Source organism: Podarcis bocagei (genome assembly GCF_964188305.1).
Source record: "Podarcis bocagei genome assembly, chromosome: 3".
NCBI lineage: Eukaryota > Metazoa > Chordata > Lepidosauria > Squamata > Lacertidae > Podarcis > Podarcis bocagei.
The window spans coordinates 52,575,584-52,590,726 of NC_138127.1; the positions used below are offsets into that span (position 1 = coordinate 52,575,584).

General features: G+C 42.6%; 1 protein-coding gene and 1 long non-coding RNA gene across 2 annotated transcripts in view; one reads left to right on the forward strand and one right to left on the reverse strand.

Annotated features, from left to right (window-relative positions):
* Positions 1-3,971, reverse strand: part of LOC308583372 — a 444,074-nt gene extending 440,103 nt beyond the window's left edge. The window contains exon 1 of the long non-coding RNA XR_014006186.1: positions 3,915-3,971. This is a non-coding gene — a long non-coding RNA (uncharacterized lncRNA). The remainder of the gene's footprint in view (positions 1-3,914) is intronic.
* MTHFD1L (methylenetetrahydrofolate dehydrogenase (NADP+ dependent) 1 like) overlaps positions 1-15,143 on the forward strand; it is a 124,321-nt gene that overhangs the window by 73,999 nt on the left and 35,179 nt on the right. Inside the window, exons 22-24 of the mRNA XM_081187198.1 lie at positions 378-419; positions 2,351-2,451; positions 3,332-3,509. Of these exons, the coding sequence (XP_081043324.1) occupies positions 378-419; positions 2,351-2,451; positions 3,332-3,509 (321 nt within the window). The remainder of the gene's footprint in view (positions 1-377; positions 420-2,350; positions 2,452-3,331; positions 3,510-15,143) is intronic.

Genomic DNA, 15,143 nt, shown 5'->3' on the forward strand with positions numbered 1-15,143 from the left:
ACAGGCCACAGTTTCCTCCAGCAGTGGCTGGTGCAATGTAACTTCAGTTTCAAAATGGAAGCATGAACATTTTGGTAAAACTTAATGGTTTTATTTTGAGGTCTCCTAAAAATGAACTCGGGGCTTGAATCTGACATTGTTTAGCTAGTGCTGGCTTGAAGAATACTAGATGTTGCCAAATCACACTACAACATCAATAATCTGCTTGTGTAGATACGATAATTAATGAAAGAAGCAATGTGAAATTCTAATATTCCCACTGTTGATACTGTTAAATGCTGACCCTCGCTGCTTTTTAGAAAGGTATCAAAATAAGATTACCTCTTTGGACAGGTCTGTTCTATGACCATTGTTTAACTACTTGTTTGTTATCTTAGGTGACAGCTGGTGCCCCTCTTAAGAAAGAATATACAGAAGAGGTAAGATTTAAATCTTTCATTGTCACTTTGTAGGCAGTCAAGGTAACGGAGGAATTAAATTTGACATTTACAAAGACTAGACTCCTGGACGGAGGGGAAGGGTCGTAGCTCAGTGGTAGAGCATCGGCCTTGCAATCAGAAGGTCCCAGGATCAATCCCCAGCATTTCCAGGCAGAACTGGGGAAGACTCCCTTCCTGAAATCCCATAGAGTTGCTGCCAATCAGTGTAGACAGTACTGAGAAAGATGGACCAATGGTATAAGGCAGTTCCCTATGTTCCTATTTCTGTTGTTTGTTTGTTTGTTTACCACTCTTAATTTAGAAAATCCCCAAGTTTTAATATGCTTTTGGCATTTCTGTTGTATTTGTTAGTCACCTAGTTGTGTCTGAACACTCTTGCTGGGCTATGGAAGCAGGATAGAAATGATTATAAAAATAGATGTAACCAAATACTTTGCAACAAAAATTCATTTTCCTTCATTATGATAACTGAATGTGCAGGACTTCTTAGATTTTCCATAAGAAAAAGCAAAGCAATTGTCCAGACCTTTCTGTAGCATTAACAAATTGTGCAGCAGTGTTTGTGTGTTCCTGTTTTGATGAGCTAATAAATGCATGTTGTTTCTGTAACTCTTGCTTAAGAAACAAGGATGCTACAATCTGTAGCTCTTGTGTTGTTTATTTGGTTAGTTTCTCCCCCCAAAACACTTTTTTATTGCTTCATGGTTTTGATGGAAGTAGGCTTCTGGCCACAAAGCTCAAAACTCATGCCACAAATATTCTGACCATAGGTTATGCATATAGTTTTACAGTGAGTGACTCTGTGACCAATTTGATAATCCCACACTAACAGCAGGATCTAAAATTCCGGTAGCCCCAAGATCCATCAGGGTTCCCTTAAACAGCAGCACTGGAAGGAGTGTCCCCTGCCTTTGCTGCCTCTCTCGCATATGCACTTCATAAAGTGTTAACGGTTTCCCACATCCACATTTCAATATCCTCTTTGGCTTCCCTTTCTCAACACATCCTTAAAAAAAATATCTCTTGGTAATCACTTAGTCTTTGTCCTGAAATCCTATGTGCATCTCAAGACTGGAGGGGATGTGTATGTAGAACCTTTTTTGAGGATTGCTTCCGGAAAAGTTAGAAGCAGCAAGAATCTCATTGTTCTGGTAACATCGTGCACCACCAACAGCCCCATGTGAACTGCAGATGTGGATTCGCTCAGCAGCCATACCAGTTCTACAAGTAAAGATCTTGAGATCTATAGATTAGCAGTGTCCAAAATTAGTTTCGAATCTCAGACATAATAGGCTTGAAAGATTTTTCAGCAGACTGCATTTCATGATTCTGTCCAGATTTGAGCTTCCTTGAACTAGTCACATGTTAAACAGAATTTTCTAAGCAGTATGGAATACAGTTAATAAGAACCACAATGCTATGTATTTCTGTTCAGAAGTAGGCTTACTGCATAGGATTGCAACCTTTGGGAGATAAGCAGAAATCTCTTCATTTAATCCTGTTTACCATATAAACCCTTTAGGTGGAGCTGTGGGTTAGAACTGGGGAAACTTGGCTGTGGCATATACAACTTTCAGGAGCTTGTTTTTATTAATCCACAGACATAGTGCATAATAGGCATCATTTTCGTGGCTAGTAGGACTGAGTGTCTATTTTTTTGCCATGCTGCTGCCAATTCGTCTGAATGTAAGCTGTTTTAATTGTTTTTAATACTGCATTCTTACATTGTTGCAACCCACCCTGGGGGCTTAGAATGAAGGACGGTTAAGAACTCTTAATATGATGATCTTGAGGAGAAATTCACTGTACCATCTGGCTTTAGTAAAAAAAAAAAAAAGCATTGAATGAAAAGTGAAAAGTATTTTTATTGCAGTTAAATTTATATCGACTTTTTGTTCTCTGTCCACCAGAATCTCAAGCTGGTATCTGATGGCTGCAGCAACTTACGGAAACAAATTGAAATTGCCCAGCAGTTTGGTGTTCCAGTTGTAGTGGCTCTCAATGTTTTCAGGTAAGACTTGTTTTTTTAGAAATCCATGCTGGGTCTTATGGGTCTTTAGAAATCCATTACCTGGGTCTTCTTTCTTTACCGTTTTTTAAAATGGGGATAACATTTGCCCACCTCCAGACTGTAGGGACCTCACTTGTTCTCCAAGAATTCTCAAAGATTATAGACAGAGGTTCTAAAATTATATCCACAAGCTCCTTTAGTACCCTTGGGTGCAGCAAACCAGGTCCTGGATATTTGAATTCATTTTAAGTTAGCTAGGTGTTTCTATGTGTACCTTCCACAGCCACCTCAGTACTTTCTGAGGTCTGCAGCTATCCTTGCTCCTCTGACTCGTGAGCCCTTCCTCCAGAGAGTGGCTGCTGATTGCAACTAGAGACTAAAAAAGTAATAGAGGTAGCCAATCTGATATGTAGCAGCACACATGGAAGGAGGAGAAACCAGTTTTCTCATCTCTTCAGTAACCCAGTGCCAGTTACCACGTTCAATTTTGTAGGAGTCAGTGGTGAATGGACCTTGGACCTTGCACCTATGGTGTATAAAGCCATATTGTTTTTAGTCTTGCCTAAGTTAAAACTGTGAATAGTGCTAAGTTTGAATAGACAATTTGCTTAGATATTTTGTATAATTCTCTTACCCAGGCACTGGGGGACCTGTGGTCTTACGAATATTGTTGTACTACAACTCCCATCATCCCTGACCATTGGCCATGCTGGCTGTGGCTGATGGGACTTGGAGTCTACCAAAAATATCTATAGGGCTACAGGCTCTCCATCCCAGCTCTTATCTAATGAACTGCTGTTCAGTACATTAGTATGGAGAGCCACTTAGCAAATTTGACTGATAAATAAAGTTGTAAATGAAATGATTGTTTTGTTGGCAGTACGGACTCTTCTGCTGAGATTGATTTAGTCTGTGAGATTGCCAAGCAGTCTGGAGCTTCTGATGCAGTGCCATGCAGTCACTGGTCATATGGGGGCAGAGGAGCTGTGGAATTGGCTCAGGCTGTAAGAAGAGCTGCCAATCAGCAGAATAGCTTCAGATATCTCTATGATCTGGAGGTAAGCAAAAGATCCAACCAATTTCTTTGTGGTATGTGCATTTATTTCCACATAGTGGAAGTTGTAGCTCTTCAGTCTGAATCTTTAGGTGTACACATTACTCCTGTTGGGATCATATCTATGTTGGTGGTTTTTGTCAGAATTCTAATTAAAACATGTCCTGTTACAAGTGTTCTTACTCTGCACACTTTGAAAACTATTAGGTTCAAATATATATGATGGAATCCAAATTCTGTATGCATTGTTTTGAATTGTGCTTTGTTTTAATGTCTAACTCAGGATCTGGCACACATGCAACCCTTTTAATTCATAAGGTAAAAAGGTAAGGTAAAGGACCCCTGGACAGTTAAGTCCGGTCAAAGGCAACTCGCTTCAGGCTGAGGGAGCCGGCGTTTGTCCACAGACAGCTTTCTAGGTCATGTGACCAGCATAACTAAACCACTTCTGGTGCAACGGAACACCATGACAGAAGCCAGAGCACACGGAAACACCATATACCTTCCTGCTACAGCGGTACCTACTTATCTACTTGCACTGGTATGCTTTCGAACTGTCAGGTTGGCGGAAGCTGGAGCAAAGCAATGGGAGCTCACCTCATCATGCGGTTTTGAACTGCTGGCCTTCTGATTGGCACACCCAAGAGGCTCAGTGGTTTTGACCACAGCGCCACCCGCATCCCATTTAAATTCATCTGGCCCTGCCTAATAGGATATTCCTTAGTTCAAATCTTTAATCTGTCTGGGAGCATCTGATGTTGCAGTATTTGTGAAAGCAAGCTGTCGGGGGTGGGGGTGGAGAGAAGGAGAGCTGATGATTGCCTAGATAGGAGACTACTGGGAGCCAATCTTTGCTTTTTAAGGAGGAGTGGATATTTAAAATAATAATTAAGAAGTAAGTACATCTTGAACATTTGTTTATTGTTGGATTTCACCAGATTATTGCCCTTTAAAACAGTCAGTCTTAAATTTAATTCCATTTTATGCAGTTGCTCTCTGTTTCTTCGTCTTCTAAATCCTACCATTTTATACTAGAAAGCATACAGCACTAGATTAACTAGTGCGTTGTCAGCTATTGTAAGCAAGTTAATTAGCATCAAGATTAGTAATTAAATTTCTGGCATAGTTGGAATGTGGTGTGAAGAATCAACAGTGCCCTGATTTGAGAGCGTGAGTGAGATGTGAACAGCCTTACATCATTTGTCAAGGGGCTGAAATACTAAGAAATAAGGTGAAGCTAAAGATATCCAAATAAATTGTGGGATTGGGAATTACACAAGGGATTTTTGCAAAAATGCAGACAGGCGGCAAGCGGCTTTGAGAAGACCACAGAGAAGTTTGCAATATTCACAATGTTTGTCTTCACACAAGAACCCATCTAAATGGTTTGACTCTGTGTTGTTTATTATTTCTTTCCCATTGTTAAAGAGAATTGCCCACGAAAGCCATCTGAATTCTCTATGAAGCAATCTGTATTTCACAGGATTTGGGGTTGTTGTTTTTTAGTATCAGCTAGAATACAAATAGTGATCATCAACATATCAGTGCTCCCATCTAAGAAGACTACTTTTGCCCTTCCAGTGTTTCGAACAAGGCTTTAAGTTGAAGCAGAAAGCTATTACTCAGCATAAGTGCATTCATTAGCAATAAGCCTAGATAATGAGGGTAGGGTGGATGTTGAATCCTATACATCCCTTTCCCAAACCTTCCAGGCTTCAGTAATTAAGTAATACAGGGGTGGGGAACTTAGGGGACTCAGGTGCCAAATGTGGCCCTCTAAGCCAAGCTTCCTCAACCTCGGCCCTCCAAATGTTTTGAGACTACAATTCCCATCATTCCTGACCACTGGTCCTGCTAGCTAGGGATCATGGGAGTTGTAGGCCAAAAACATCTGGAGGGCTGAGGTTGAGGAAACCTGCTGTAAGCTCTGGCCCTTGGGTTTGTCTCCACACCACACTTTCTCCCCTCTGACACCCCTTCGTTGGTCCTTCTTGCCACCCTCCTTGAGTGTTGTTCTTGGCTGGAATGTGTCCTTGAACACTCCTCACTGGCCTTGCTTCACACCCTTCTAGAGTATTTTTGCTTAAATGCAAATGGGTCCTTGAACTCAGACAATGCCCCTTATTTGTCTGGATGGAGAAGGTGTGTGTAGCACCCAGTCAGCAGTAGAAAGGGGGAGTTTCCACTCCTTGTTCCACCTACTTTTGCCTATGGTCTTGCCCACTACCGCCATGTGGTCGCCCAGAAGGAAATGCTGAAAAAGTTCCCCTACCTTTGTGCTACAAGATTGTAGCGTAAGGTTCCTATTGCTCACAACTTGCGGCCAGCCGAAATCCCATTTGGCTCTCAGAGATTTCTGCTGACTGGAGATTTTTTTGTCAGAACTACATATTTCTCCTCGTAAGAAATCAAAGTACAGAAAACATGACACAAGCCGTCTCTCACCACATCAACTTGGGTGAAGACAGACATAATTAAAAAGAGAGCCTGCAGCATGTCCCTCAGCAATGGAATGAGCCTAGCTTTTTCCTCACCTCACAATTTGATTGACAGATACGCATACCAGTAAATCAAATGCTGGTTCCTCTGTGAGTCTCGCTCTGCCTTCATGCTTCAGGCAGGCACTTTGTTTTTTAAAGGCTGCATGTACATGTATATAGGAACATAGCTGCCTTATATGGAGTCAGACCATTGGTCTGTCTACCTCAGTATTGTCCTCATTGACAGGCTGTGGCTCTCCAAAATTTTAGACAGGGAGCCTTTCCCAGTCCTGTTTAAGGTGCCAGACATTGAGCCTGGGACCTTCTACATGCAAAGCAGATGCTCTACCATTGAGCTATGGCCCTTCCCCAAATGAGACAGCCTGTTTTTTGCTTTATTAATTTGATAGGAAAAAGTATAGAACTACTTGGACACCTGCCAATCAGAGTTGTGCAGAACCAAGTTCTACAAAGTTGCATAATTCCCCCCCCCCCCGAGAATGTTTATATTGAACACAGGGAGTCTGCTTCTAAACATGGGTCTCTGCTTCAAAAATATTTCATCTGTTTTATTTATTTCTGTTGATTTAAATTTATATTATTTGAGTTGCTGGAACCTTCCCTAGGACTTTAGGATGAAAGGTGGACAAAAATAATAATACTGTAATACAGTCATACTGTGGTACCTCTGGTTACGTACTTAATTTGTTCCGGAGGTCCGTACTTAACCTGAAACTGTTCTTAACCTGAAGCACCACTTTAGCTAATGGGGCCTCCTGCTGCTGCCATGCCGCCAGAGCACGATTTCTGTTCTCATCCTGAAGCAAAGTTCTTAACCTGAAGTACTATTTCTGGGTTAGCGGAGTCTGTAACCTGAAGCGTATGTAACCTGAAGCATATGTAACCCGAGGTACCACTATGCCTTGGATCTCAAATGCCTTGGATCCTGAACAAATTGGCTCCTGAACAATCGAAACCTGGAAGTGAGTGTTCCAGTTTTTGAACGATTTTCGGTAGCCAAACGTCCGGCATGGCTTCCGCAGCCTCTGACTGGCTGCAGGATGCGCCTGCAGCCAATCAGAAGCTGCGCCTTGGTTTTCGAACGGTTCCGGGAGTTGAATGGACTCCCAGAACGCATTCTGTTCAAGAACCAAGGTACAACTCTAGTAACGACACTGAAGCAGTTTCAAATACGGTACAGATGCAGGGTTTGTAGATCAGGAGCCAAACCCTGATGGACATAAGGATTTCTGACAACCCTGAAATCACTGGGTTGAATGATTTAAACTGCTTTTAGAATGCTTTTTTAAATGTTTGTTATTATTATTCATGAGCCACTTTGCTAATGGAAACGATTCAAGCCGTTTTCCAGACACACTGGAAATACTAAAACCATTTAAATTAAGCACAATCAACAAAAAACAAAAAGCACACCTCTATACAAATAAAAAAAGAGTGGTTTTGTAGATGCTGGCCCACTAAATGTGGCCACAAATACTTAAAACCCTTCAAACTGAGGGCCAAAAGCCTGTGGGAAACAGGAAAGTTTTTGCCTGGCCATATTAGTGATACGGGCTCATCCAAGAGAAAGGGTAAGATATAAATTTCATCAATAATCAATAATGGTGTTGTAGATTTGGGAGGAGGACCCCCTTAAACCCTAGAAATTAATAAATGCTAGGATTTAAGGTTTAAGGTGCTGGTTTTGACCTTTAAAGCCCTAAGTGGCCTAGGACCCATGTACCTACAGGACTGCCTGTCTTGGTATGCCCCGCGGAGGACCTTAAGGTCCACAAATAACAACACTTTGGAGGTCCTGAGCCTCAAGGAGGTTAGATTGGTTTCAACTAAGGCCAGGGCCTTTTCAGCACTGGCCCCGGCGTGGTGGAACGCTCTGTCACAAGAGACTAGGGCCCTGTGGGACTTGACATCTTTCCGCAGGGTCCGCAAGACAGAGCTGTTCCACCTAGCCTTTGGTTTGGACTCGTTCTGACCCTTATGTTTCCCTCCCCTTATGGTCTTGATTTATCGGCTACTTTAAAATGAGGCTGCATTTTAGATTGCATTTTAACCTGTATTTTAAATTGGATTTCCACCCCCCTCTTTCCCCCCTATTATGTTTTTACTGTGATTCTCCCCGGCTCTGGCTGGGGAGGGTGGGGTAATAATAAGAATAAGAATAAGAATAAGAATTAATAATTTGGGATATGAAGGGAGAATACAAACTGCAGAGGAATTCCTGGGCTAGCCTATGCAAAACGAAGTGGCCAAGCTAGGGCCTTTATGAAACAACTATCTGTTTTATTTATTTATAGACATTTATAGCCCATCCTTCACCACGTGGTCCAAGGACTGAATTCTCCTTCCTCTTTGGCTTTGTTACTTGTATTAAGCCATAGTCCCCTGTGATATCCATACCAGGGAATTCTGGCTTGATCTCAGTTAACTAATCAGGATATTAAGTCAGCATCTGATGTTGCTGGAATTATAGATACGTGTTTGGCTGTGACCCAAGGATGTTATTTTATGCTTGTGCACTGAGGTTTTGGTCCTTATAGAGCAGGGATAGCCAGCATGGTGCTTCCAAATGTTATTGGACTACAACACCTATCACTCCTTGCCATTGGTCATGCTGGTGGAGGCTGATGGGAGTTGTAATCCAACATCTGGAGGGCACAACATTGACTACCCGTTACAGATGTTGCTCATGGATAGTCACAGTGGGGAGACAAATAAAGCTTCTTTGCTCCTCTTTGCGCCTTCAAATCATATTAATCTGAAGTGTAGGCCACCCTGCTTCTTTCCCCACCCCCTCCAAGGAATCACATCTGTCAGCATGGCACTTGAAAGCATTCATAAATACAGTGAAGTGTACAATACCCCCTAATGTGCGTTTCTTTCAAACAAAATCTGGATGTGCTTTTTGCCTGATCTTTTTTTTTTTTAAAGTGATGAGTTTGAAAGCTAGCTTTGTCCTTTTCTTATTTGCACACTCCGCCCATCCCACGTGACAGCATGGCACTTTTAAATATTTGTTTTTATTAAATATTTTCCCTTCCTTTCATGTTCTCAAACACGGGGTGGGAAGTGGCTCCATGTTGGGAAGATGAAAACAAATCTCGTATGGCCACAGATGGAGGTGTAGATTCGCATAACAGTTTAAACTTTTAAATGAACATTTTCTTCCATACATTAGGCCGCCAATTCTGTCCTACAGCAATCTAGCTAAGGAGGGTGCTTTGAGTTTAGGAATTGCCCTCTGTCATCCACTGAACTTGTGGAATCAAAAGAGAAGGCTGAAATTACAAACAGATTTAGGAAAGGGTAATGGGAACGGAACAAGAAAAAGTAATGAAAGATGAAATGTGCAGAGTCAGCTGCTATTTTAGCACCAAGCCATATTAATCCAAAGCACCTTGAACTATGCATTTTGTCTTGGCTGTGTTCCTCACAATAGATTTGAGGAAGATATAGATGGCTTCATTTAGCTGGGGCTTGGTTATTTATTATTTCTCCCAGTCTGTGTAGAAATGAAGAAGTACTGATCCCTAAGCTCAAGTCTATTATATATATATATATATATATATATATGTAGGTTTTGGTGTCTTCGGGTGTCTTCCCGTGTAAGAGTTGGGGTGTCTAGGCGACGTTTCGACGAGGTCTCACTCGTCATCTTCAGGCTGGTGCTTTCGGCTTCTTGTTACTAGAACAGAGCAGGATCTCAGTGTTTGAGTTCCTATAAATACTGTTGAGGGGTGTGGTGTATAGCCTCCAACGTTCTGGGCAGAGAGGAAGTTCCTAGGTTAATGTGCCTTTTCTTCTTTTGTTCATTAATTACTTGAGGGATATCTTGAGTGATTACTTGAGTGATATTCTGAGTACCACTTAGGAGGGTCATTAGGTGTGGATTAGTTGCTAAAGCTTTCGTGTCTTGACCTCTTGACCTTGTAAAGAGTTTTTCTGAGAAGATGGCTGTACTGCACTTAGTTGTGCTCTGGCTTGGCTTCGTGTATAGGGGCGAGCTGTGGTTTTGTGCCCTGTGCCAGCCAGATCTGTGTAGGGATTGCAGGGGGGTGCAGCATCCGGAGGTGCCACTATGGTTTGGCTACTGGATGGTGTCTGTAATTTATCTGTGGAGAGGGTCTGGGTTTGGGTCTGGTGTGGTTGATTGGAGATGGCGTTCTGTGTGCCTCTGGTTCTGGTGTCGGTTTTTGTGGGGAGGGCTAATTTCCAGATGTCTGGCAGGCGGGACGTGTCGTCACGCTTGTTCATGTTGTGAGGGTGTTTCTCTATCTCGATGGCTTCCATGATTATTCTCTTGTGGTGATGTTCCATGTTAAAGAGCAATTTGGAATCTGCAAAATTAATTTCGTGTCCTGTTTCTTTCATGTGTTGGTAAAGAGAGGAAGTTTTTTCTTCTTTTTTGACGGCATTCTTGTGTTCTGCGATACGTGCATTTATTCGTCTGTTTGTTTGTCCAATGTACGTGGCTGGGCAGACTTTGCAGGGTATTTCATAGACCCCTTGGTTTTCTAACTGGATTTTATCTTTTGGGTTTCTGAGGATATTGGCTATTTTTTGGTTGGTGCAAAAGGCTGTTTTGATATTGTGTTTATGGAGGATTTTGCTAATTTTATCTGTAGTGCCCTTGATATAAGGAAGGAGGGCCATGCCATTGTTTTCTTCTGTGTCTTGGTTTTTGGGGGGTGTTTCTTTTTGGATTAGCTTCGTAACCCTGTTTTGCTGGTATCCGTTGGCGATTAACACATTTGAGAGATTCTGTAACTCAGTTGTCAAGTGGTCTTTGTCAGCCAGGCGTTTGGTTCTGGAGATGAGAGTCTTGGCTACGGAGTTTATTTGTGCAGGGTGGTGGTGTGATTGTGCATGTAAGTAGCGGTTGGTGTGTGTTTTTTTCCGGTAGATAGTGTGTCCTAGGGAGCCATCAGGTTTTTTGTAGATTAGGACGTCAAGGAAGGGAAGTTGGTTGTTGGCTTCTATTTCCATAGTGAATTGTATTTTGGGGTGTAGGCTGTTGAGATGTGTGAGGAAGCTATCTAGTTTTTCCTTCCCGTGTGGCCAAATTACAAAGGTGTCGTCAACATATCTGAGCCAAAGTTTGGGTTTGTGTTCTGACTTGTCTAAAGCATTGGTTTCAAAGTGTTCCATGTACAGATTTGCGATGACCGGTGAGAGGGGTGATCCCATAGGTGCTCCTTCTATCTGTTTGTATCTTTGTCCATTGTGGATGAAGTACGTGTTGGTTAGGCAGTGGTTGGTCAGGTCCAGGATGTATTCGGGGGGATTGTATTTGTTTTGAATGGCTGTCAAGGCTTCATTAATGGGCACTTGTGTGAAGAGAGATACAACATCGAAGCTCACAAGTAGGTCATCGGGATGTAGGTTTTGCTTCTTTATTGTTTCTATGAACTGGAAGGAGTTTGTAACGTGTGAAGCGATAGATTCTGCATAGGGCTGAAGTTGCTTAGCGAGAAATTTAGCGAGATTTTGTAGAGGTGAGCCTATGGAGCTGACTATTGGTCTGAGTGGTGTTCCTTCTTTGTGTATCTTGGGGAGACCGTAGAGTTTGGGGCATCTGGATGATTTTTCTCTGGGGATGATTCTTAGCTGGATTTCTTCATTGATAGGAGATATGTTGACGACACCTTTGTAATTTGGCCACACGGGAAGGAAAAACTAGATAGCTTCCTCACACATCTCAACAGCCTACACCCCAAAATACAATTCACTATGGAAATAGAAGCCAACAACCAACTTCCCTTCCTTGACGTCCTAATCTACAAAAAACCTGATGGCTCCCTAGGACACACTATCTACCGGAAAAAAACACACACCAACCGCTACTTACATGCACAATCACACCACCACCCTGCACAAATAAACTCCGTAGCCAAGACTCTCATCTCCAGAACCAAACGCCTGGCTGACAAAGACCACTTGACAACTGAGTTACAGAATCTCTCAAATGTGTTAATCGCCAACGGATACCAGCAAAACAGGGTTACGAAGCTAATCCAAAAAGAAACACCCCCCAAAAACCAAGACACAGAAGAAAACAATGGCATGGCCCTCCTTCCTTATATCAAGGGCACTACAGATAAAATTAGCAAAATCCTCCATAAACACAATATCAAAACAGCCTTTTGCACCAACCAAAAAATAGCCAATATCCTCAGAAACCCAAAAGATAAAATCCAGTTAGAAAACCAAGGGGTCTATGAAATACCCTGCAAAGTCTGCCCAGCCACGTACATTGGACAAACAAACAGACGAATAAATGCACGTATCGCAGAACACAAGAATGCCGTCAAAAAAGAAGAAAAAACTTCCTCTCTTTACCAACACATGAAAGAAACAGGACACGAAATTAATTTTGCAGATTCCAAATTGCTCTTTAACATGGAACATCACCACAAGAGAATAATCATGGAAGCCATCGAGATAGAGAAACACCCTCACAACATGAACAAGCGTGACGACACGTCCCGCCTGCCAGACATCTGGAAATTAGCCCTCCCCACAAAAACCGACACCAGAACCAGAGGCACACAGAACGCCATCTCCAATCAACCACACCAGACCCAAACCCAGACCCTCTCCACAGATAAATTACAGACACCATCCAGTAGCCAAACCATAGTGGCACCTCCGGATGCTGCACCCCCCTGCAATCCCTACACAGATCTGGCTGGCACAGGGCACAAAACCACAGCTCGCCCCTATACACGAAGCCAAGCCAGAGCACAACTAAGTGCAGTACAGCCATCTTCTCAGAAAAACTCTTTACAAGGTCAAGAGGTCAAGACACGAAAGCTTTAGCAACTAATCCACACCTAATGACCCTCCTAAGTGGTACTCAGAATATCACTCAAGTAATCACTCAAGATATCCCTCAAGTAATTAATGAACAAAAGAAGAAAAGGCACATTAACCTAGGAACTTCCTCTCTGCCCAGAACGTTGGAGGCTATACACCACACCCCTCAACAGTATTTATAGGAACTCAAACACTGAGATCCTGCTCTGTTCTAGTAACAAGAAGCCGAAAGCACCAGCCTGAAGATGACGAGTGAGACCTCGTCGAAACGTCGCCTAGACACCCCAACTCTTACACGGGAAGACACCCGAAGACACCAAAACCTACATTCCTGTACCCGTGAAAATCTACGAAAGCAAATATATATATATATATATATATATATATATATATATATATATATACATATATATATATATATATGCAGGTTTTGGTGTCTTCGGGTGTCTTCCCGTGTAAGAGTTGGGGTGTCTAGGCGACGTTTCGACGAGGTCTCACTCGTCATCTTCAGGCTGGTGCTTTCGGCTTCTTGTTACTAGAACAGAGCAGGATCTCAGTGTTTGAGTTCTTATAAATACTGTTGAGGGGGTGTGGTGTATAGCCTCCAACGTTCTGGGCAGAGAGGGAGTTCCCAGGTTAGTGTGCCTTTTCTTCTTTTGTTCCTTAATTACTTGAGGGATATCTTGAGTGATTTCTTGAGTGATATTCTGAGTACCACTTAGGAGGGTCATTAGGTGTGGATTAGTTGCTAAAGCTTTCGTGTCTTGACCTCTTGAGCTTGTGAAGAGTTTTTCTGAGAAGATGGCTGTACTGCACTTAGTTGTGCTCTGGCTTGGCTTCGTGTATAGGGGCGAGCTGTGGTTTTGTGCCCTGTGCCAGCCAGATCTGTGTAGGGATTGCAGGGGGGTGCAGCATCCGGAGGTGCCACTATGGTTTGGCTACTGGCCAAGACTCCGTAACCAAGACTCTCATCTCCAGAACCAAACGCCTGGCTGACAAAGACCACTTGACAACTGAGTTACAGAATCTCTCAAATGTGTTAATCGCCAACGGATACCAACAAAACAGGGTTACGAAGCTAATCCAAAAAGAAACACCCCCCAAAAACCAAGACACAGAAGAAAACAATGGCATGGCCCTCCTTCCTTATATCAAGGGCACTACAGATAAAATTAGCAAAATCCTCCATAAACACAATATCAAAACAGCCTTTTGCACCAACCAAAAAATAGCCAATATCCTCAGAAACCCAAAAGATAAAATCCAGTTAGAAAACCAAGGGGTCTATGAAATACCCTGCAAAGTCTGCCCAGCCACGTACATTGGACAAACAAACAGACGAATAAATGCACGTATCGCAGAACACAAGAATGCCGTCAAAAAAGAAGAAAAAACTTCCTCTCTTTACCAACACATGAAAGAAACAGGACACGAAATTAATTTTGCAGATTCCAAATTGCTCTTTAACATGGAACATCACCACAAGAGAATAATCATGGAAGCCATCGAGATAGAGAAACACCCTCACAACATGAACAAGCGTGACGACACGTCCCGCCTGCCAGACATCTGGAAATTAGCCCTCCCCACAAAAACCGACACCAGAACCAGAGACACACAGAACGCCATCTCCAATCAACCACACCAGACCCAAACCCAGACCCTCTCCACAGATAAAGTACAGACACCATCCAGTAGCCAAACCATAGTGGCACCTCCGGATGCTGCACCCCCCTGCAATCCCTACACAGATCTGGCTGGCACAGGGCACAAAACCACAGCTCGCCCCTATACACGAAGCCAAGCCAGAGCACAACTAAGTGCAGTACAGCCATCTTCTCAGAAAAACTCTTCACAAGCTCAAGAGGTCAAGACACGAAAGCTTTAGCAACTAATCCACACCTAATGACCCTCCTAAGTGGTACTCAGAATATCACTCAAGAAATCACTCAAGATATCCCTCAAGTAATTAAGGAACAAAAGAAGAAAAGGCACACTAACCTGGGAACTCCCTCTCTGCCCAGAACGTTGGAGGCTATACACCACACCCCCTCAACAGTATTTATAAGAACTCAAACACTGAGATCCTGCTCTGTTCTAGTAACAAGAAGCCGAAAGCACCAGCCTGAAGATGACGAGTGAGACCTCGTCGAAACGTCGCCTAGACACCCCAACTCTTACACGGGAAGACACCCGAAGACACCAAAACCTGCATTCCTGTACCCGTGAAAATCTACGAAAGCAAATATATATATATATATATATATATATATATATATATATATATATATATATATATATATAATATGAAAATATTACTAATA